At 34.7% G+C, this 14,489-nt stretch overlaps 2 protein-coding genes across 22 annotated transcripts in view; one reads left to right on the top strand and one right to left on the bottom strand.

Annotated features, from left to right (window-relative positions):
- MRP (Multidrug-Resistance like Protein 1) overlaps nt 1–14,489 on the top strand; it is a 134,702-nt gene that overhangs the window by 15,213 nt on the left and 105,000 nt on the right. For all 17 annotated transcript variants that reach the window (XM_067767996.1, XM_067768003.1, XM_067767994.1 and 14 more), the window contains exon 2: nt 9,976–10,102. The gene's annotated coding sequence lies outside the window, so the exon portion shown is untranslated. The remainder of the gene's footprint in view (nt 1–9,975; nt 10,103–14,489) is intronic.
- Pih1D1 (PIH1 domain containing 1) overlaps nt 1–14,489 on the bottom strand; it is a 91,387-nt gene that overhangs the window by 68,714 nt on the left and 8,184 nt on the right. The window contains exon 1 of one of the 5 annotated variants that reach the window (XM_067768017.1): nt 3,050–3,069. The exons of the other annotated variants lie outside the window; for them this stretch is intronic. Within the exon in view, the coding sequence (XP_067624118.1) occupies nt 3,050–3,053 (4 nt within the window). The 5' untranslated portion in view covers nt 3,054–3,069. Of the gene's footprint in view, nt 1–3,049; nt 3,070–14,489 lie in introns of those variants that run through there. 5 annotated transcript variants of the gene reach the window in all.

Raw genomic sequence — 14,489 nt, 5'->3', positions numbered from 1 at the left:
GTGCCGTCAGTTTATAAGTACTTGTAGTAAGTTTTTCTGTACATTATATAATAAAATATTTCTTAAATATAAGTTTCAGAATTCCTCTTCTAAAATTTGCTTCCTATATTTTATCGTTGATTTAACGTACTGATTCAATGTGATCCAGTTTTTACCATTTAGGTATTCATTAATCTCTTGGTGTGCTAATACACTTTTTTTTTAAAATAATATTCTATATTTCGTAAATACGGGACAACTACCCAGAAAGTGTAAAACGTTTTCTTCGTTTCCTGAGTTGCAAATTGGACAGCGATTATCTAGATGCTCAAGATGAGGTTCATAATTTAGTTTCAATAGTTCTCCTCTTACGCGAAACAAATTGCTGATCGCATTTAGCATATATTCATCTCTAAAATAACTAAGCTCACAAAGATTACGTTCGAGGACGGAGTAAGTTCGTCTTACTTCGCTAGCTTGAGCTTTTAACAGAAAATGTTCCCTTTTCACTGCATCTATTTTAGCTAATATATTGCGGTGCCAATGTCTCCACAAAGTGTTATCATTTATTAGAATTGGTTCACCGTACTCATTGGCAAGCGCATCCCACTTTTGGAAACATTGAGACCTAGTTTCTAGCAAGTGCATTGCGATTAGTTTTGGAAGACGGTTATTACCCATTTCCATAACCCTGCAAATATAATTGAAATGTGTTTTCAAGAAGTCAATATACAATTCTGGGAGTCCGGTTTGGAGATGAATCATATAGTTCGGGGTGTTACGCGGTAATCTGAATAGACTTTTAATAAAGTACCTCAGCAACTTTTCTACTTCTTCGTAATATTCAATTCTACACTAATTCTATGTATCACCTTTTAAAATGGTGCGTGTCCACTATTCATCGCAACTGATTCAGTTATATGTTATACATTATGGCCACCTGAGGTTTGTGTCTCCGATTTTAGGTACACCCTGTTCTGTAGCTAGTTATTTAACCACTGCCGCTAGATGGGTCTCTTAAGCATTATCTAAGCGAGGATAAGCGTTTTTTACGCGCAAACGTAAACGTATACGCTTGTAAAAAAACACGGCTATTGATGAGTTAACTCCTTTTCTGCCAAATTTCCAATCCAAGTAATGTGCGCTCCACTTCTATATTTTTATTTCTCATAAATATTTTTACAGTTTCTATATCAAAATTTTAAAATCCAAGTTCAGCAAGAATATGTCTTTACATAAGGGCATATTTTTCGCTGACCTTTGTCCATTTATATAAAGGAAGTGCTTAAACTTTTTTTATTTTCTTTTTTTTGTATTACATCCCGTTCAACTGGTTTCACTTTACAATCGCGTGCGCTCAAACAGCTGTGCCATCCATAAAACTACGAACTTTTGACTGTCATAGTCGGTGAATCGAAAAATCTCCCTGCTGAGCTATTAAAAATGCCTAGATTTAACACTAAACAATAAAAATGAATTAATAGGTTGGTATGTACTACATACATAGTACGTAAGCGTTTACAAATTTCATAGTTAGTTCTTAATTCCTGCTGTTATGTACATTAGGGTGCTAAATTTGTATGCAATATTTGCTTGATGTTCAAAGATCTTTGCTCACGGTATGGGTGAATTATGTAAGCATAAGATGTAAGTGTGAACATAGTCTTTGTAAGAGGTATCCTATATGTGGGATATATGTAGAATGTAAAAGTATGCCTAGTGTGTAATATTGATATATGCACTGTATGGAATACTGGAGAATGTGTAAGCATATATATATATATCCGTGAAGTGTAATAATGGTTTATGTATGTAGTGTATGGAGTACAAGAGAATAAGTTAGCATTGGCGTAGTGTGTGGTATTAGTTTGTGTATGGAGCAATATACGCGGTAGAGTTGATACGAACGAAATCACACAGAAACGCGAGCCAAACACGTCACCTACATACATAAATATGTATCAATTAAAGTCTCTGAGCTTATACACAATATTAATGCATGCAAATGCGCGAAGAGATGTATACACCGCTGTGTTTTTGGAAGCAAAGAGCAAGAGCAAACACGAAATGCTTAATTTTTGTTGCTGATACTCAAAGTGTTTTCACAGAAATAATGCACGTGGTTAGGTATTAAGGTTTAAGTTGAAATTTTTTGCCTTTTAGGATTTTGTTGGTTGTATCATCTTTGTATATTATTTGGTTAGATTTATGTGAAATAATAAAGTCCGAACAAAGAAAAAAATAATAAAATACAATGAAATGAAATAAAATAAAACGAACTTAAATTAAACAGAATCGATTTTTAATTTACGAGTTATCCGTTTGTTAACTAAAACTTTTGGAGTTATTATTGATATATTATCAATACGCTAACGATTTATTATCAGAATGCTACAAATTTCTCATAGGAGTGTTATCGATATGTTATCCATAAGTAATGAATTACTTGCCGAAAATGTATGGATATGTTATCAAAAAACATCAAGATTTGTTATCGTAGTGTTACCAATTTTTTATCGGCAAGTTATCGAAAAGGTATTGATTTTGATATCAAAAATTTCTTATCGTAGTGTTACCACTTTGTAATCGACATGTTATCGATTTGTCAACAACGATTCATCACTCTTCTCAAAAAGCCCGGAGCTATTTGTTTCTGCGGCGCCGTGGTGTGATGGTAGCGTGCTCCGTCTATCCACACCGAAGATCCTAGGTTCACGCTCCGAGCAAAGAAACATCAAAATTTTAGAAACAAGTTTTTCCAATTACAAGAAAGTTTTTCTAAGCGGGGTCGCCCCGCGGCAGTGTTTGGCAAGCACTCCCACGGTATTTCTGCCATGAAAAGCTCTCAGTGAAAACTCATCTGCCTTGTAGATGCGGTTCGGAGTCGGCATAAAAAAACAAGTAGGTCTCGTCCCGCCTGTTTTGCTCGACCTTCAACCCCTGGGTGAGCTCTAGTTAACGTAAAACAATTAAGTTTCCAGACCTACGCCTGTATGTTTACACATCGAATTTTACGAGTACTTGGTACTCACGCCTTCTTTTATGTTACCTAAATAAATAATATTTTTACCCATTTTTCTTCCTTATTTTAGTTGAGCTTTTATCATTATCGAAAAGTTTTTTTATTCACAGTTGGTCTTACAACTCTAAATAATATTTTACAACTCTCTAAAAAAAATCATTCAATGTTGAATTTCGTATTTACAATTATTTTTCTTTTAACTAACTACATTACGTGATCTCTTTTCTAATCTGTGTAAATTCAGAGCGTTCTAGTTTGTAATCAGAAAACAAAAGAAAATATACACATGTACCAGAGATCCGAAATAACTAGTTTACAAAAAAAAAAAAAAATTCTAGTATTTGATTTTTTTCTTACTATTTAATATGTGAAAAGACCCTCCGCCTTTAAGCTTATTCAATTATTTCGTCTTCGTTGGTCCTTTACAGGTGTGTCATCTTTTAATAAAATTTTACAATTAAAAATAGAAGACCCACACCCTTCATCATCCACATAGCTACGCACTCGATCTTTCCGTCCTTAGCAAGTTTACAATCAGCAAAACTCCTTTCCAGTTGTTCCCGTTCTCCTATTCCTCCTATCCTTAGTAAAACACCCTCGGACATTGTTTCACTTCTCCTTCTCTTCTTATTCTGAGCAATGTTCGAAAAAGGGAAAACCGGTTAAGGGAGAAAAGAAGTATAGGGACAAAATTTTTAAACCGGGTCACTTAAAACAACTTTTCCTTGGATAACTTGAAGAGGGTGAAATATAAGGATTTTCCCTATACTTTGTTTTTCAAAAAATTGCGAATTTAAAGTGGCACAAGCTTTTAAATTTTTCGTAGATGTACTATTTCTAATACTTAGCAGCTTTTTCTTTTTGACCTCAACCTTTTCCAAAAATTAAATATTGCTAATTTTATGCAAAATCTTTTTTACAACGATTTGAAAAATAACAAGTAAGGAAGGCTAAGTTCGGGTGTAACCGAACATTATATACTCAGCGTGAGCTTCAATTGTATATTTCATTTCAGATAAATTATTTTTCTACATAACACGTGGGACCGACCGTTAAAAAAAAAATGTCTCCCCATTTCCTCTTACAATAAAACTTGATAAGTGAAATATCATTGATTCAAAACTATTTTTTGCTAAGTTATAGCTTATTATTCTAGTCTACGACCCTTTTCAACTTGTTTTATATAAAAGTGGGCATGGTCTTTAACCGATCCCGTCCATTTTTACTAGAAATATTTTCTGCTATAAAGAAAATATGTGTACACAATTTCATTACGATCCGTTGATTTTTCTTCGAGTTATGGCTCCCGAAACATAGAAAATTGCTTAGTCATAAAAGCGGCGGTGCCACACCCACTTTCAAAAATTTTAGTGTTTTCCAATTTAATGTTATAATTCAATTTAGAAAATAAAATTCTATTGAAATAAAGCTCTTTTTCGCTAAGATATAGCTTATTATTTTCGTCTACGAGCCTTTTAAAAATCTTTTATATAAAAGTGGGCGTGGTCTTTAACCGATCTCACCCATTTCTTTTAGAAATATTTCCTGCTATAGGGAAAATTTGTGTACCCAATTTTATTACGATCTGTTAATTTTTCTTCGAGTTATGGCTCCCGAAACATAGAATATTGCTTAGTCATAAAAGGGGCGGTGCCACACCCATTTTCAAAAATTTGAAGTTTTTCCAATTTATTGTTATAAATCCACTTGGGAAATGAAATACTATTGATATAAAGCTTTTTTTGCAAAGATATGGCTTTTTTATTCGTCCACAACCCTTTTAAAAATCTTTTATATAAAAGTGGGCGTGGTCGTTAACCGATTTCGTTAATTTTTCTTCAAAGCATTCCTTATAGTAAAGGCAACCTCTCTGCAGAATTTTGTTACGACAGGTTTAACGATTTTTGATTTATGATTAATAATATTTGTAAAATTGATTTTATCACAAGTGGGCGGTGCCACGCCAATTAAAATTTTTTTTTTCAAATTTTTATCAAGAGTCTCAATATCGGTCCACATGTCAAATTTCAAGATTCTAGGTGTATTATTTACTAAATAATCGGGTTTTTGTGTTATATATATAAAAAGTAGGCGTTGTTATCATCCTATTTCGATCATTTTCAATACCAATCTATTCTGGGTTCAGATAAGCTCGTGTACCAAATTTGGTGAAGATATCTCAATATTTACTCAAGTTATCGTGTTAACGGACAGACGGATGGACATGGCTCAATCAAATTTTTTTTTCGATACTGATGATTTTGATATATGGAAGTCTATATCTATCTCGATTCCTTTATACCTGTACAACCAACCGTTATCCAATCAAGGTTAATATACTCTGTGTGCAAAGCACAAATTATATGAGAACGACCGAAATTGAATTTACTGCTTAATAGCTAACTCGATTTCCAATTTTTGTTCGGCGTTACATTACGGTTTGACGTTTGCATACATGTTTTACATTATCGCAACGCATAATTATTACGGTGAGGGCAAAAAAAGTCGTTTATGTGCGTGCGTTACGCAAACGCTGTGCGTTTTTGTGAGTTTGGCCTGTTATGCTATAGAAATTACAAGAGATTTTCCAATGCAAGTATGGCGCGTGAGCCAGCTAATTAGTAAATGTGTAATTTTCTTTGCTGATATTCGAAGTGGTTAGAAAAATAAACGGGAATATTCAAGTTGGAGTATTTATTCGTTTTGAAGGTTGCAACAGTTTTGTGTAATACTAACAAATTATAAACAATATAATAAAAATAAAATAACGAAAAGAGAAGGAAATAAAAGGGAAAGAAGGGAAATGAAATGAAAGGAAAGGAAAAAAAATAATTAAAAAGATAGGAAAGAAGAGATGAAAGGAAAGGAACGGATAGGAAGGGAAAGGACAGCAACGGTATAGTGGCGTCTGTAGTGGTTAAATTTTAGCCACTGGGCGAACTCTAGTATTTAGAATTGGGCTAAATATTTAAATTATATAATACCGAATAAAATAGGAAAGAGCCCCACCAAAAAATAAATTAGAATTTCGGAAACTTTTATATTACTCTTTTTTATGGTCCCTGTAATGCACACACTTACATACATATATATGTATGCCGCTGCATTAGTAAAAAAAAAACTAGTGTGGGAAAGTATCGAGTACTGCGCTACCGCTACTTTGCGGAATTGGGTATTTTTTTAAAGTATCGGGTGCAAGCACATATTTTCGTTTTCGTTACCCCTTAAGATACTTTTTCTTTGTTGACGGGCCTCATAATTATTATTTAGTTTTGCTCTAGAAAAGGAATAATTTTTTTTTGAATCAAAATCAAAGCACCTAGAGGGCAAATACGGTCAATAATTTGTATACAAAAAAAAAAGCCGCATTAATTACTATCTTTAAAGCCATTCCCAACCACTTCTTGCCCCTCTCTGGTGTCAGTGTCGAAATTTAGTGTATAGAACACAGTTCCGATTATATATTTCGCATATATTTCTCGAGTGAAAACTAGTATAAGACAAGAAGTTTTGACATTTCCTTAACCTCTGTTCTCTATGAAGCGGCGTCACTTCCCTGCAAAACACTAAAACCAGATACGGCAATTCCTCAGAAGAAGAAAATTTGTTAAAATTAACATATTCGAATTAGAAACTTTTCTTGAGCATTTGTGTGTATGAAGTTTTTTATTTCTAACGATGTGAATACCACGCTTTCTCCTGCCAAATCTTAAATCTGTTGGTTAACAAGTAAGGAAGGCTAAGTTCGGGTGTACTCAGCTGAGGGCTTTGGAGACAAAATAAGGGAAAATCACCATGTAGGAAAATGAATCAAGGGTAACCCTGGAATGTGTTTATATGACATGGGTATCAAATTATTATTAAAGAGTATTTTAGAAGGGAGTGGGCCATAGTTCTATAGGTGGACGCCTTTTCGAGACATCACCATAAAGGTGGACCAGGGGTGCCTCTAGAATGTGTTTGTACGATATGGGTATCAAATTAAAGGTATTAATGAGGAGTTTAAAAGGGAGGGGCCCTAAGTTGTATATGTGAAGGCGTTTTCGAGATATCGACCAAAATGTGGACCAGGGTGACCCAGAACATAATCTGTCGGGTACCGCTAATTTATTTATATATGTAATACCACGAACAGTATTCCTGCCATATTCCAAGGGCTTTTGATTTCGCCCTGCAGAACTTTTTCATTTTCTTCTACTTAATATGGTAGGTGTCACACCCATTTTACAAAGTTTTTTCCAAAGTTATATTTTGCGTCAAAAAATTAATCCAATCACCATGTTTCATCCCTTTTTTCATATTTGGTGTAGAATTATAATTATTTTCATTTTTGGAAATTTTCGATATCGAAAAAGTGGGCGTGGTCATAGTCGGATTTCGTCCATTTTTAGTACCAAGATAAAGTGAGTTCAGATAAGTACGTGAACTAAGCTTAGTAAAGATATATCTATTTTGCTCAAGAAGGACAGACGGTCGACTGTGTATAAAAACTGAGCGTGGCTTCAACCGATTTCGCCCATTTTCACAGAAAACCGTTACCGGCATAGAAGCTATGCCCTTACCAAATTTCACACGGATTGTTAAATTTTTGTTCGACTTGTGGCATTAAAAGTATTCTAGACAAATTAAATGAAAAAGGGCGGAGCCACGCCCATTTTGAAATTGTCTTTTATTTTTGTATTTTGTTGCAGCATATCATTACTGGAGTTGAATGTTGACATAATTCACTTATATACTGTAAAGATATTAAATTTTTTGTTAAAATTTGACTTTTAAAATTTTTCTTTTTAAAAAGTGGTCGTGTTCGTCAACCGATTTTGCTAATTTTTATTTGGCACACATATATTAATAGGAGCAACGTTCCTGCCAAATTTCGTCATGATATCTTCAACGACTGCCAAATTACAGCTTGCAAAACTTTTAAATTACCTTCTTTTAAAAGTGGGCGGTGCCACGCCCACTGTTTAAAATTTTACTAATTTTCTATTCTGCGTCATAAGGTCAACTACCTACCAAGTTTCATCGCTTTATCCGACTTTGGTAATGAATTATCGCACTTTTTCGGTTTTTCGAAATTTTCCATATAGAAAAAGTGGGCGTGGTTATATTCCGATTTCGTACATTTTAAATAGCGATCTGAGATGAGTGCCCAGGAACTTACATACCAAATTTCATTAAATACCTCAAAATTTACTCAAGTTATCGTGTTTACGGACGGACGGACATGGCTAAATGAATTTCTTTTTTCGTCCAGATCATTTTGATATATAGAAGTCTATATCTGTCTCGATTAGTTTATGCCGTTAAGGATTACCGTTATGTGAACAAAATTAATATACTCTGTGAGTTCTGCTCAGCTGAGTATAAAAACTTTGAGAATTAACCTTACGATGCATACTTCCTTTATGTAGTCTGAACTTCTGTTGGACCACAACGACCTTTTGTACAGTTTCAAATAATTAAATTATGTGTGCAAAAATATATGCAAATATGTAGATATATTATTATTTATAACACATTTTTGTTGTTATATCGGCCTACTGATTTGTAAGATCGCGGGTTCGAATCGAGCTCAAGGCCTAACAATAATTTTTTATCATTATTATTGTTATGATAATTTTTTTTCTTAATTGAAAAAATTTTTAAATTAGAATAGAAGAAAGAAAAACATTTTTTTTTTTTTTCGATTCGAACCCGCGATTATTTATAACAATTTCAAGATGTCAAATATTGTTGAACTTGATTTAACGAATGTACGTAGTATGTTTATAGTAAATTTTTACGTTTGGCGGTCGTCGTGGCAGCGTGCTCACCTACCACACCGAAGTTCCCTGGTTCAAAGCCCTGGAAAAGTAGCATCAAAATACTTTAGAAAGAGTTTTTCTAAGCCTGGCCGACTCTCAGATATGGTCTGGCAAATACTCTGTATTCGTTTCTGCCATGAAAAACTTCTCAGTGAAATTTCTTCTGTCTCCGTTCTAAAAGCGGAGTTTTGGTGCCGTTTGTCGTATCGCTGTAGTCGTATCCCTAACGTAACCCTATACGATACATTGTTATCGATTATTGGTGCGGTAACCGTAAACAGCTGACTGCCTGCAAAAACTTGTAAACAATACATTTTGAGCAAATTAGTAATTGTGGTGCGAAATTGTAAATATTGTTTATTCCCTCTATATTGTTGCCGAAGGTGAGTTACTTATATATGTATATCATTTATAAACTTTGTGTATGTACTTTTTATTATAATTTACATAAAACCAAACAGCAGAAACCAATAAATATAGAAACAATCGTAATTTTAAAGCAAAACAAACAAATGAAATAAACCAAAAAGCTAATCGGCTGTTTATCGTAACGGCGGAAAACCAAAAAACAGTTGGTTGGCTACGATACGGTTACGACCTTAGCGTTACGATATGGCACCAATAATCGATTACATTTATTCCCATAAGGTTGGTCGAATCAGCTGTTATAAGGTTACCGATACGGTTACCGATAACGCACCAATGTCTGCAGCTTAAGTCGGCAAAAAATAAATGGAACGTCCCGCCGATTTGTAGGAAAAATCAAAAAGGAGACCGACGCAAATTGGAAGAGAAAATCGGTCCGAATCTCTCTTCGGAAGTATATTAAGCATTATATTTATTTTATACCTATGTACTAGGTTTGGGGATCTATTGAACTAAAGAACGAAAGAACTAGATTTTTAATAGAACTAGTTCGTTCAGTAAATTGAACTAAACTTTAATGTGTCAACTTTGCAAATTAAAATTTCAAAATATATGGCAACTCACTTCGTTGTCAAAATTAAAACAGCTGATCGAATTTCACGATGTTTACCGCCATATCGTCATTTTGTGAAGTTTTACAATTTATTTTAGAAGTTTAGTCTTTTAAATGTAATAGTGTTTCCATTTTGCTTTCATAAATTTAACTAGAAAAATGTGTGCTTAATACATAACGATTTGTTTCAGATGCCAAAGCGAAGTGAAATATGGAAGCACTTTAAGGAAGGTCGTGAAGAAAACAAAATGAAATGCAAGTACTGCCGAATTCCCATAAGTGCTGCTGGCGGCATATATGAAGTTTTTAATTCAGCGAGTGAGTAGATTTGACTTCCGAATTGAAATATTGACCTAGTTCAATTGGTTGAACCATAGTTCAATTAGGTGGCCGAACTAGGAGCAAAAGAACTAGTTCGATGGACTGAACGAACTAGAAGTGGACTATTCTTTTCATTGAACTAAAAAATCCAACTCTACTATGTATGTATGTACGTTCCCACTATCATTTAATGATTGCGAAGCTTAAACAAAACACAGTCACAAATTTCGATCTCCATTTAATAAAGAATGCAGGGTAAAAACGTTTGTATGTATGCAGATACGACGTGTATGAAATCAACTAAATATAAAACGTGTTAATCGTTAAATATTATTAAGTAATAAACAAACTTGTTTGATTTGGTTCTCAACTGCAGCTTCTACATATATTGAATAAGTTGATAGCAAAAATGAATGTAAATGTTAAATGTATATCAGAAAGCTATAGTGATTTTATTTCACTCAATGACAAATGGCAAATATATATTATACCTTTTTTTAGAGATCAAATTAGGGCTGGGACTATCCGCATATTCGAATATCCGGATATCCGTTACCACGGATAATATCCGGACGGCATGCATATCCGGTTAATATTCGTTTGTGAAACTATCCGTATCCGGATTTATGAAGATCTGGTTAATAACCGTATTTTTGGATATCCAATGAAAGCAAGAAATTGATGTACCATATATGTTTATTTAACAATAAATTCGTGTGACATTTAAATCAATTAACAGTGAATACAAAAAAGTCTCGTATTGAGAAACATGTAATACGATGTTAAACTATTTTCTTCTTGTTCTGGTGTAAGAAAACAAGTGCCGATATCATTTCTCGACTCAAACAATTTCGTTGGACGAACTATATTTCCAGCACTTGAAAATACCCTTTCAAAAGCTGTTGAAGTGGCAGGTACCGCAAGATATCTTTTGGCGATTTCCTACAGATTTGGGATATATTTTTTCATGGTCTTGCCACCAATTGCTGGCACTGAGATTGTGGTTTATTTGTTCTTCGAATAAGTGGCGCTGAAACTCGTCTTCCTCCCTTGTGTCGCTGTCATTATCATTTAGGAGTATATCCATGGCCGTGAGGTCACTGTTTTCCGGAGCTTCTTCTTGGGCATTCATATCAGCAGTACCCATTTTATAGCTATTTTTTTATTTTGTTACGAAAAGCATCGGTCTCAACGTGCTTCAACTGTTTGATGCTCGGATCAAGACAACTCGCCATATGTGCAATACTGATATATTCCAGAGATGGACCTTCAATGTCTTCAAAAGAAAAACGTCTTCTCAAGTCTGCAGCTACTTTTTCTTTGAATGTTTTGCCATCCTCGTATCGGTGTTTTTAAATTTCAGATGCTTATTAATAATTTTATGAATGATGGGTTTCACTTTAGAAAATGTAATCTCGCTGTCACTGCTAAGCACACTTGTCGCAATTTCGAAGGGGGTGAGTAAATCTATTAGAACATCAACTGCATCCCAGTCACTGTCCGAAATTGCGAGATTTTGAGCGGCCTTTTTGAAAATTGAACGATCAGCAATTACTGCAACAATAAAAGATCTAAGCTCTTTAACTCTTTCCAACATAAAAATAACTGAATTCCATCTAGTTGAGCAACTTTGGATTAGTTTTTAACCTGTATTTTCAGTTTGTATTAAATGTGTCTCGAGAGCATATGTACGTTTACTCGAATGATTGAAACTCATCACCAGTTTTGAAACCTTTTGGATGACTCTACAACATTCCGGTAGTTTCATTTCTAAATTAACACTCAATTGAAGTGTTTGTGCACTGCATGGATGACTGGTTATGTCAGGGCTCAAACCCCGAACAGGATTTGCGTCCATACCATTCTCTTGAAGATGGAAAACCCGATAGTGGCTCCATAGACTTGATGTCGATCCTTTGTTTTGTAGCATCTTTTCACAATGTAAACAAATGGCACTGTTCTTATTTTCACTTTTTTGTAAAATTGTAACTTTTTAATTTTTGACTTTAATTTAATAATCTACAAACATATTTTGTGAATAATTTTTCGATGTTTGCTTCGTTCAATTCTGATATGCAGATATTCAAATTTTATATTCTAGTATCTGGACATACGGATATCCGGATTTTCCGTTTACGTATCCGGATAGCCGAACAGCGGATATCCGGATTTTCCATTTATGAATCCGGATTTTTTGCTTAGCTATCCGGTTTATTCGAATAGTTTAAAAATCCGGATGCAGTTCACAGCCCTAGAACAAATAATTGTTTGAGTGTTCGAGTCACAGATTTAATATTTCTACACTCTACAGGAAATGCTTTGGAATCTAAATTTAAAATTGAATACTTAACTCGACAAAATTAAAAAAATTCAAACTCTGAGATCAAAAAATTATTATATGTTCCGAATACAGCCTATATTTTTTTTAAACAGGGGATACCATACCCCTGAGAGCAGAAGAGGACGACAGAACGGCGGAAACACACATAGACAACGGTGTTCTTTGGAAAAAAGAAGGTTTCCCACGTCCTCTATTTACAGTCATTTTTCGTGTCTGCATCAAATAGATCGGGGTATAAGCAATTTTGGGAATGTTTCACAACTCACTAGTTTCGAAATTGATTTCGGGATCGTATCGGAACTACTTCCGAAACATTTCGGGATTTTTTGATAAATTTCGATTTAAAATAAAAATATTTTAATAAATACTTGGCGCGATTTTCCTCCGAGGAGATTTAAGCCGAGTTTCTCTTCCAATTTGCGTCGTGCTCCTTTTTTCATACAAATTGGTCGGATGGGACCTACGTGTTTTATACCGACTGCGAACGTGAGCTGCTAGGCACATGAATTTTACCTGAGAAGCATTTAGTGGCAGAAATACACTCGGAGTGCTTGCCAAACACTGCCGAGGGGCGACTCCCCTTAGACAAATTTTCTTCTAATTGAAAAACCGGGCGTGAACCCAGGATCTTTCGGTGTGGTAGGCGGAGCACGCAACCACCTTACCACGGCAGCGAATTATATCTGGAAAACTGCGAGGTTTTACTCGAGATAGTTTCGGAAAATTTTTGGAATCGTTTTATAGATCGAGTCCAAATAATTTCGATACCGTTCCGAGCGTTATTTTGGATAATTTCGGTACAACTTTCGCGTTGTTTTCTAAAAAAATTTCCAAGCGATTTCTCGATCACTTCGATGTCGTTTCTGGACATTTTCCAATCCTTTAGAGATCGTTTGTGGAACAGTTATTTAGGAATTATTTAGAGTTGTTTGGGGATTGTGTTTAGGACTATTTCGGAATTACTTCGAAATCATTTCGGAACTGTTTTGTGAATGATTCTTGGAATTATTTTTGGAATAATTTGCTTGTTGTTTTAACGATAATTTCTGAACTATTTCAGGATAATTTTGTGATGAATTCCGGTATAATTTAAGGGCGATTTCAGGATTGTTTTAATAATTATAAGGTGACGAATATTTTCGAGTTTATTCAGAGGATAACTTCAGAACTGTTTCAGGGCTACACCGAATAAATTTGCGATTGTTTAAGTATCACTTCGGCGTAATTTTGAAATCGTTTTCGGAACCATGTCAGAAACAATATTTCTGTATTTTTGTTCCCACTGGGAGGTTTTTTTTTTAATGGCCATAACCTTGAATGTATATGACCAGGAACCATGTATAATATTTTGTAAATGTATCACATGTATACCAAATCAATGGAACTTGAGTTTGCGATATACTGCGCCTATCCGGAAAAAGACACGTTATACAATCTGCTACTATGTACTACTTTAGTCTTTTTCCGGCGGAGGTAGTAGCCGCGACTTAAGCCGTAGAAATCCTGGAGGAAAATAGCTTAAACTGCAAAGGCGTTAATTTTAACATTGATAGCCAAAAGGCAATTAAGTCAATATTCTCTCATAGCACAACGTCTACAAGTTTGTTCGAGTGTAATCAATCTGGGGAGGGAGGGATGGCCTGAAGGTTTAATGTGGCCATATAAATCGTTCCCGAGATGGTCGGGCTAACAATTTAATGGTGCTGTGTTACCGGAGCGTACCGGATCTGTATCCCGCAAAGGGCCATCACATCGATAACACTCCCCAAAGTCTTCGGGAAAATATCTTATCGCTACAACAAAAACAAGTGTAATCAATCCCTGGAAAGAATTGGGGGTTAACATCTATATTGGGTCCCAGGACATATCTGAATAGATTGAAATGGCAAACGGATGAGTTAGCTAAACAGGGCGCATCGATAGATGCTTGTACCGTAGACGTTCCAATCAGATTTGGTGAAATGAAAAGAAGGCGAGAGCTGCACATTATAGATTAAGCAGAAAAGGCGTGGAGCTGCACAGGTCTTACAACTTTACACTTAC

This window comes from Eurosta solidaginis, chromosome 2, assembly GCF_040869045.1.
Source record: "Eurosta solidaginis isolate ZX-2024a chromosome 2, ASM4086904v1, whole genome shotgun sequence".
In the NCBI taxonomy this organism is placed as follows: Eukaryota; Metazoa; Arthropoda; class Insecta; order Diptera; family Tephritidae; genus Eurosta; species Eurosta solidaginis.
This window is presented reverse-complemented; position numbering and strand designations above follow the sequence as displayed.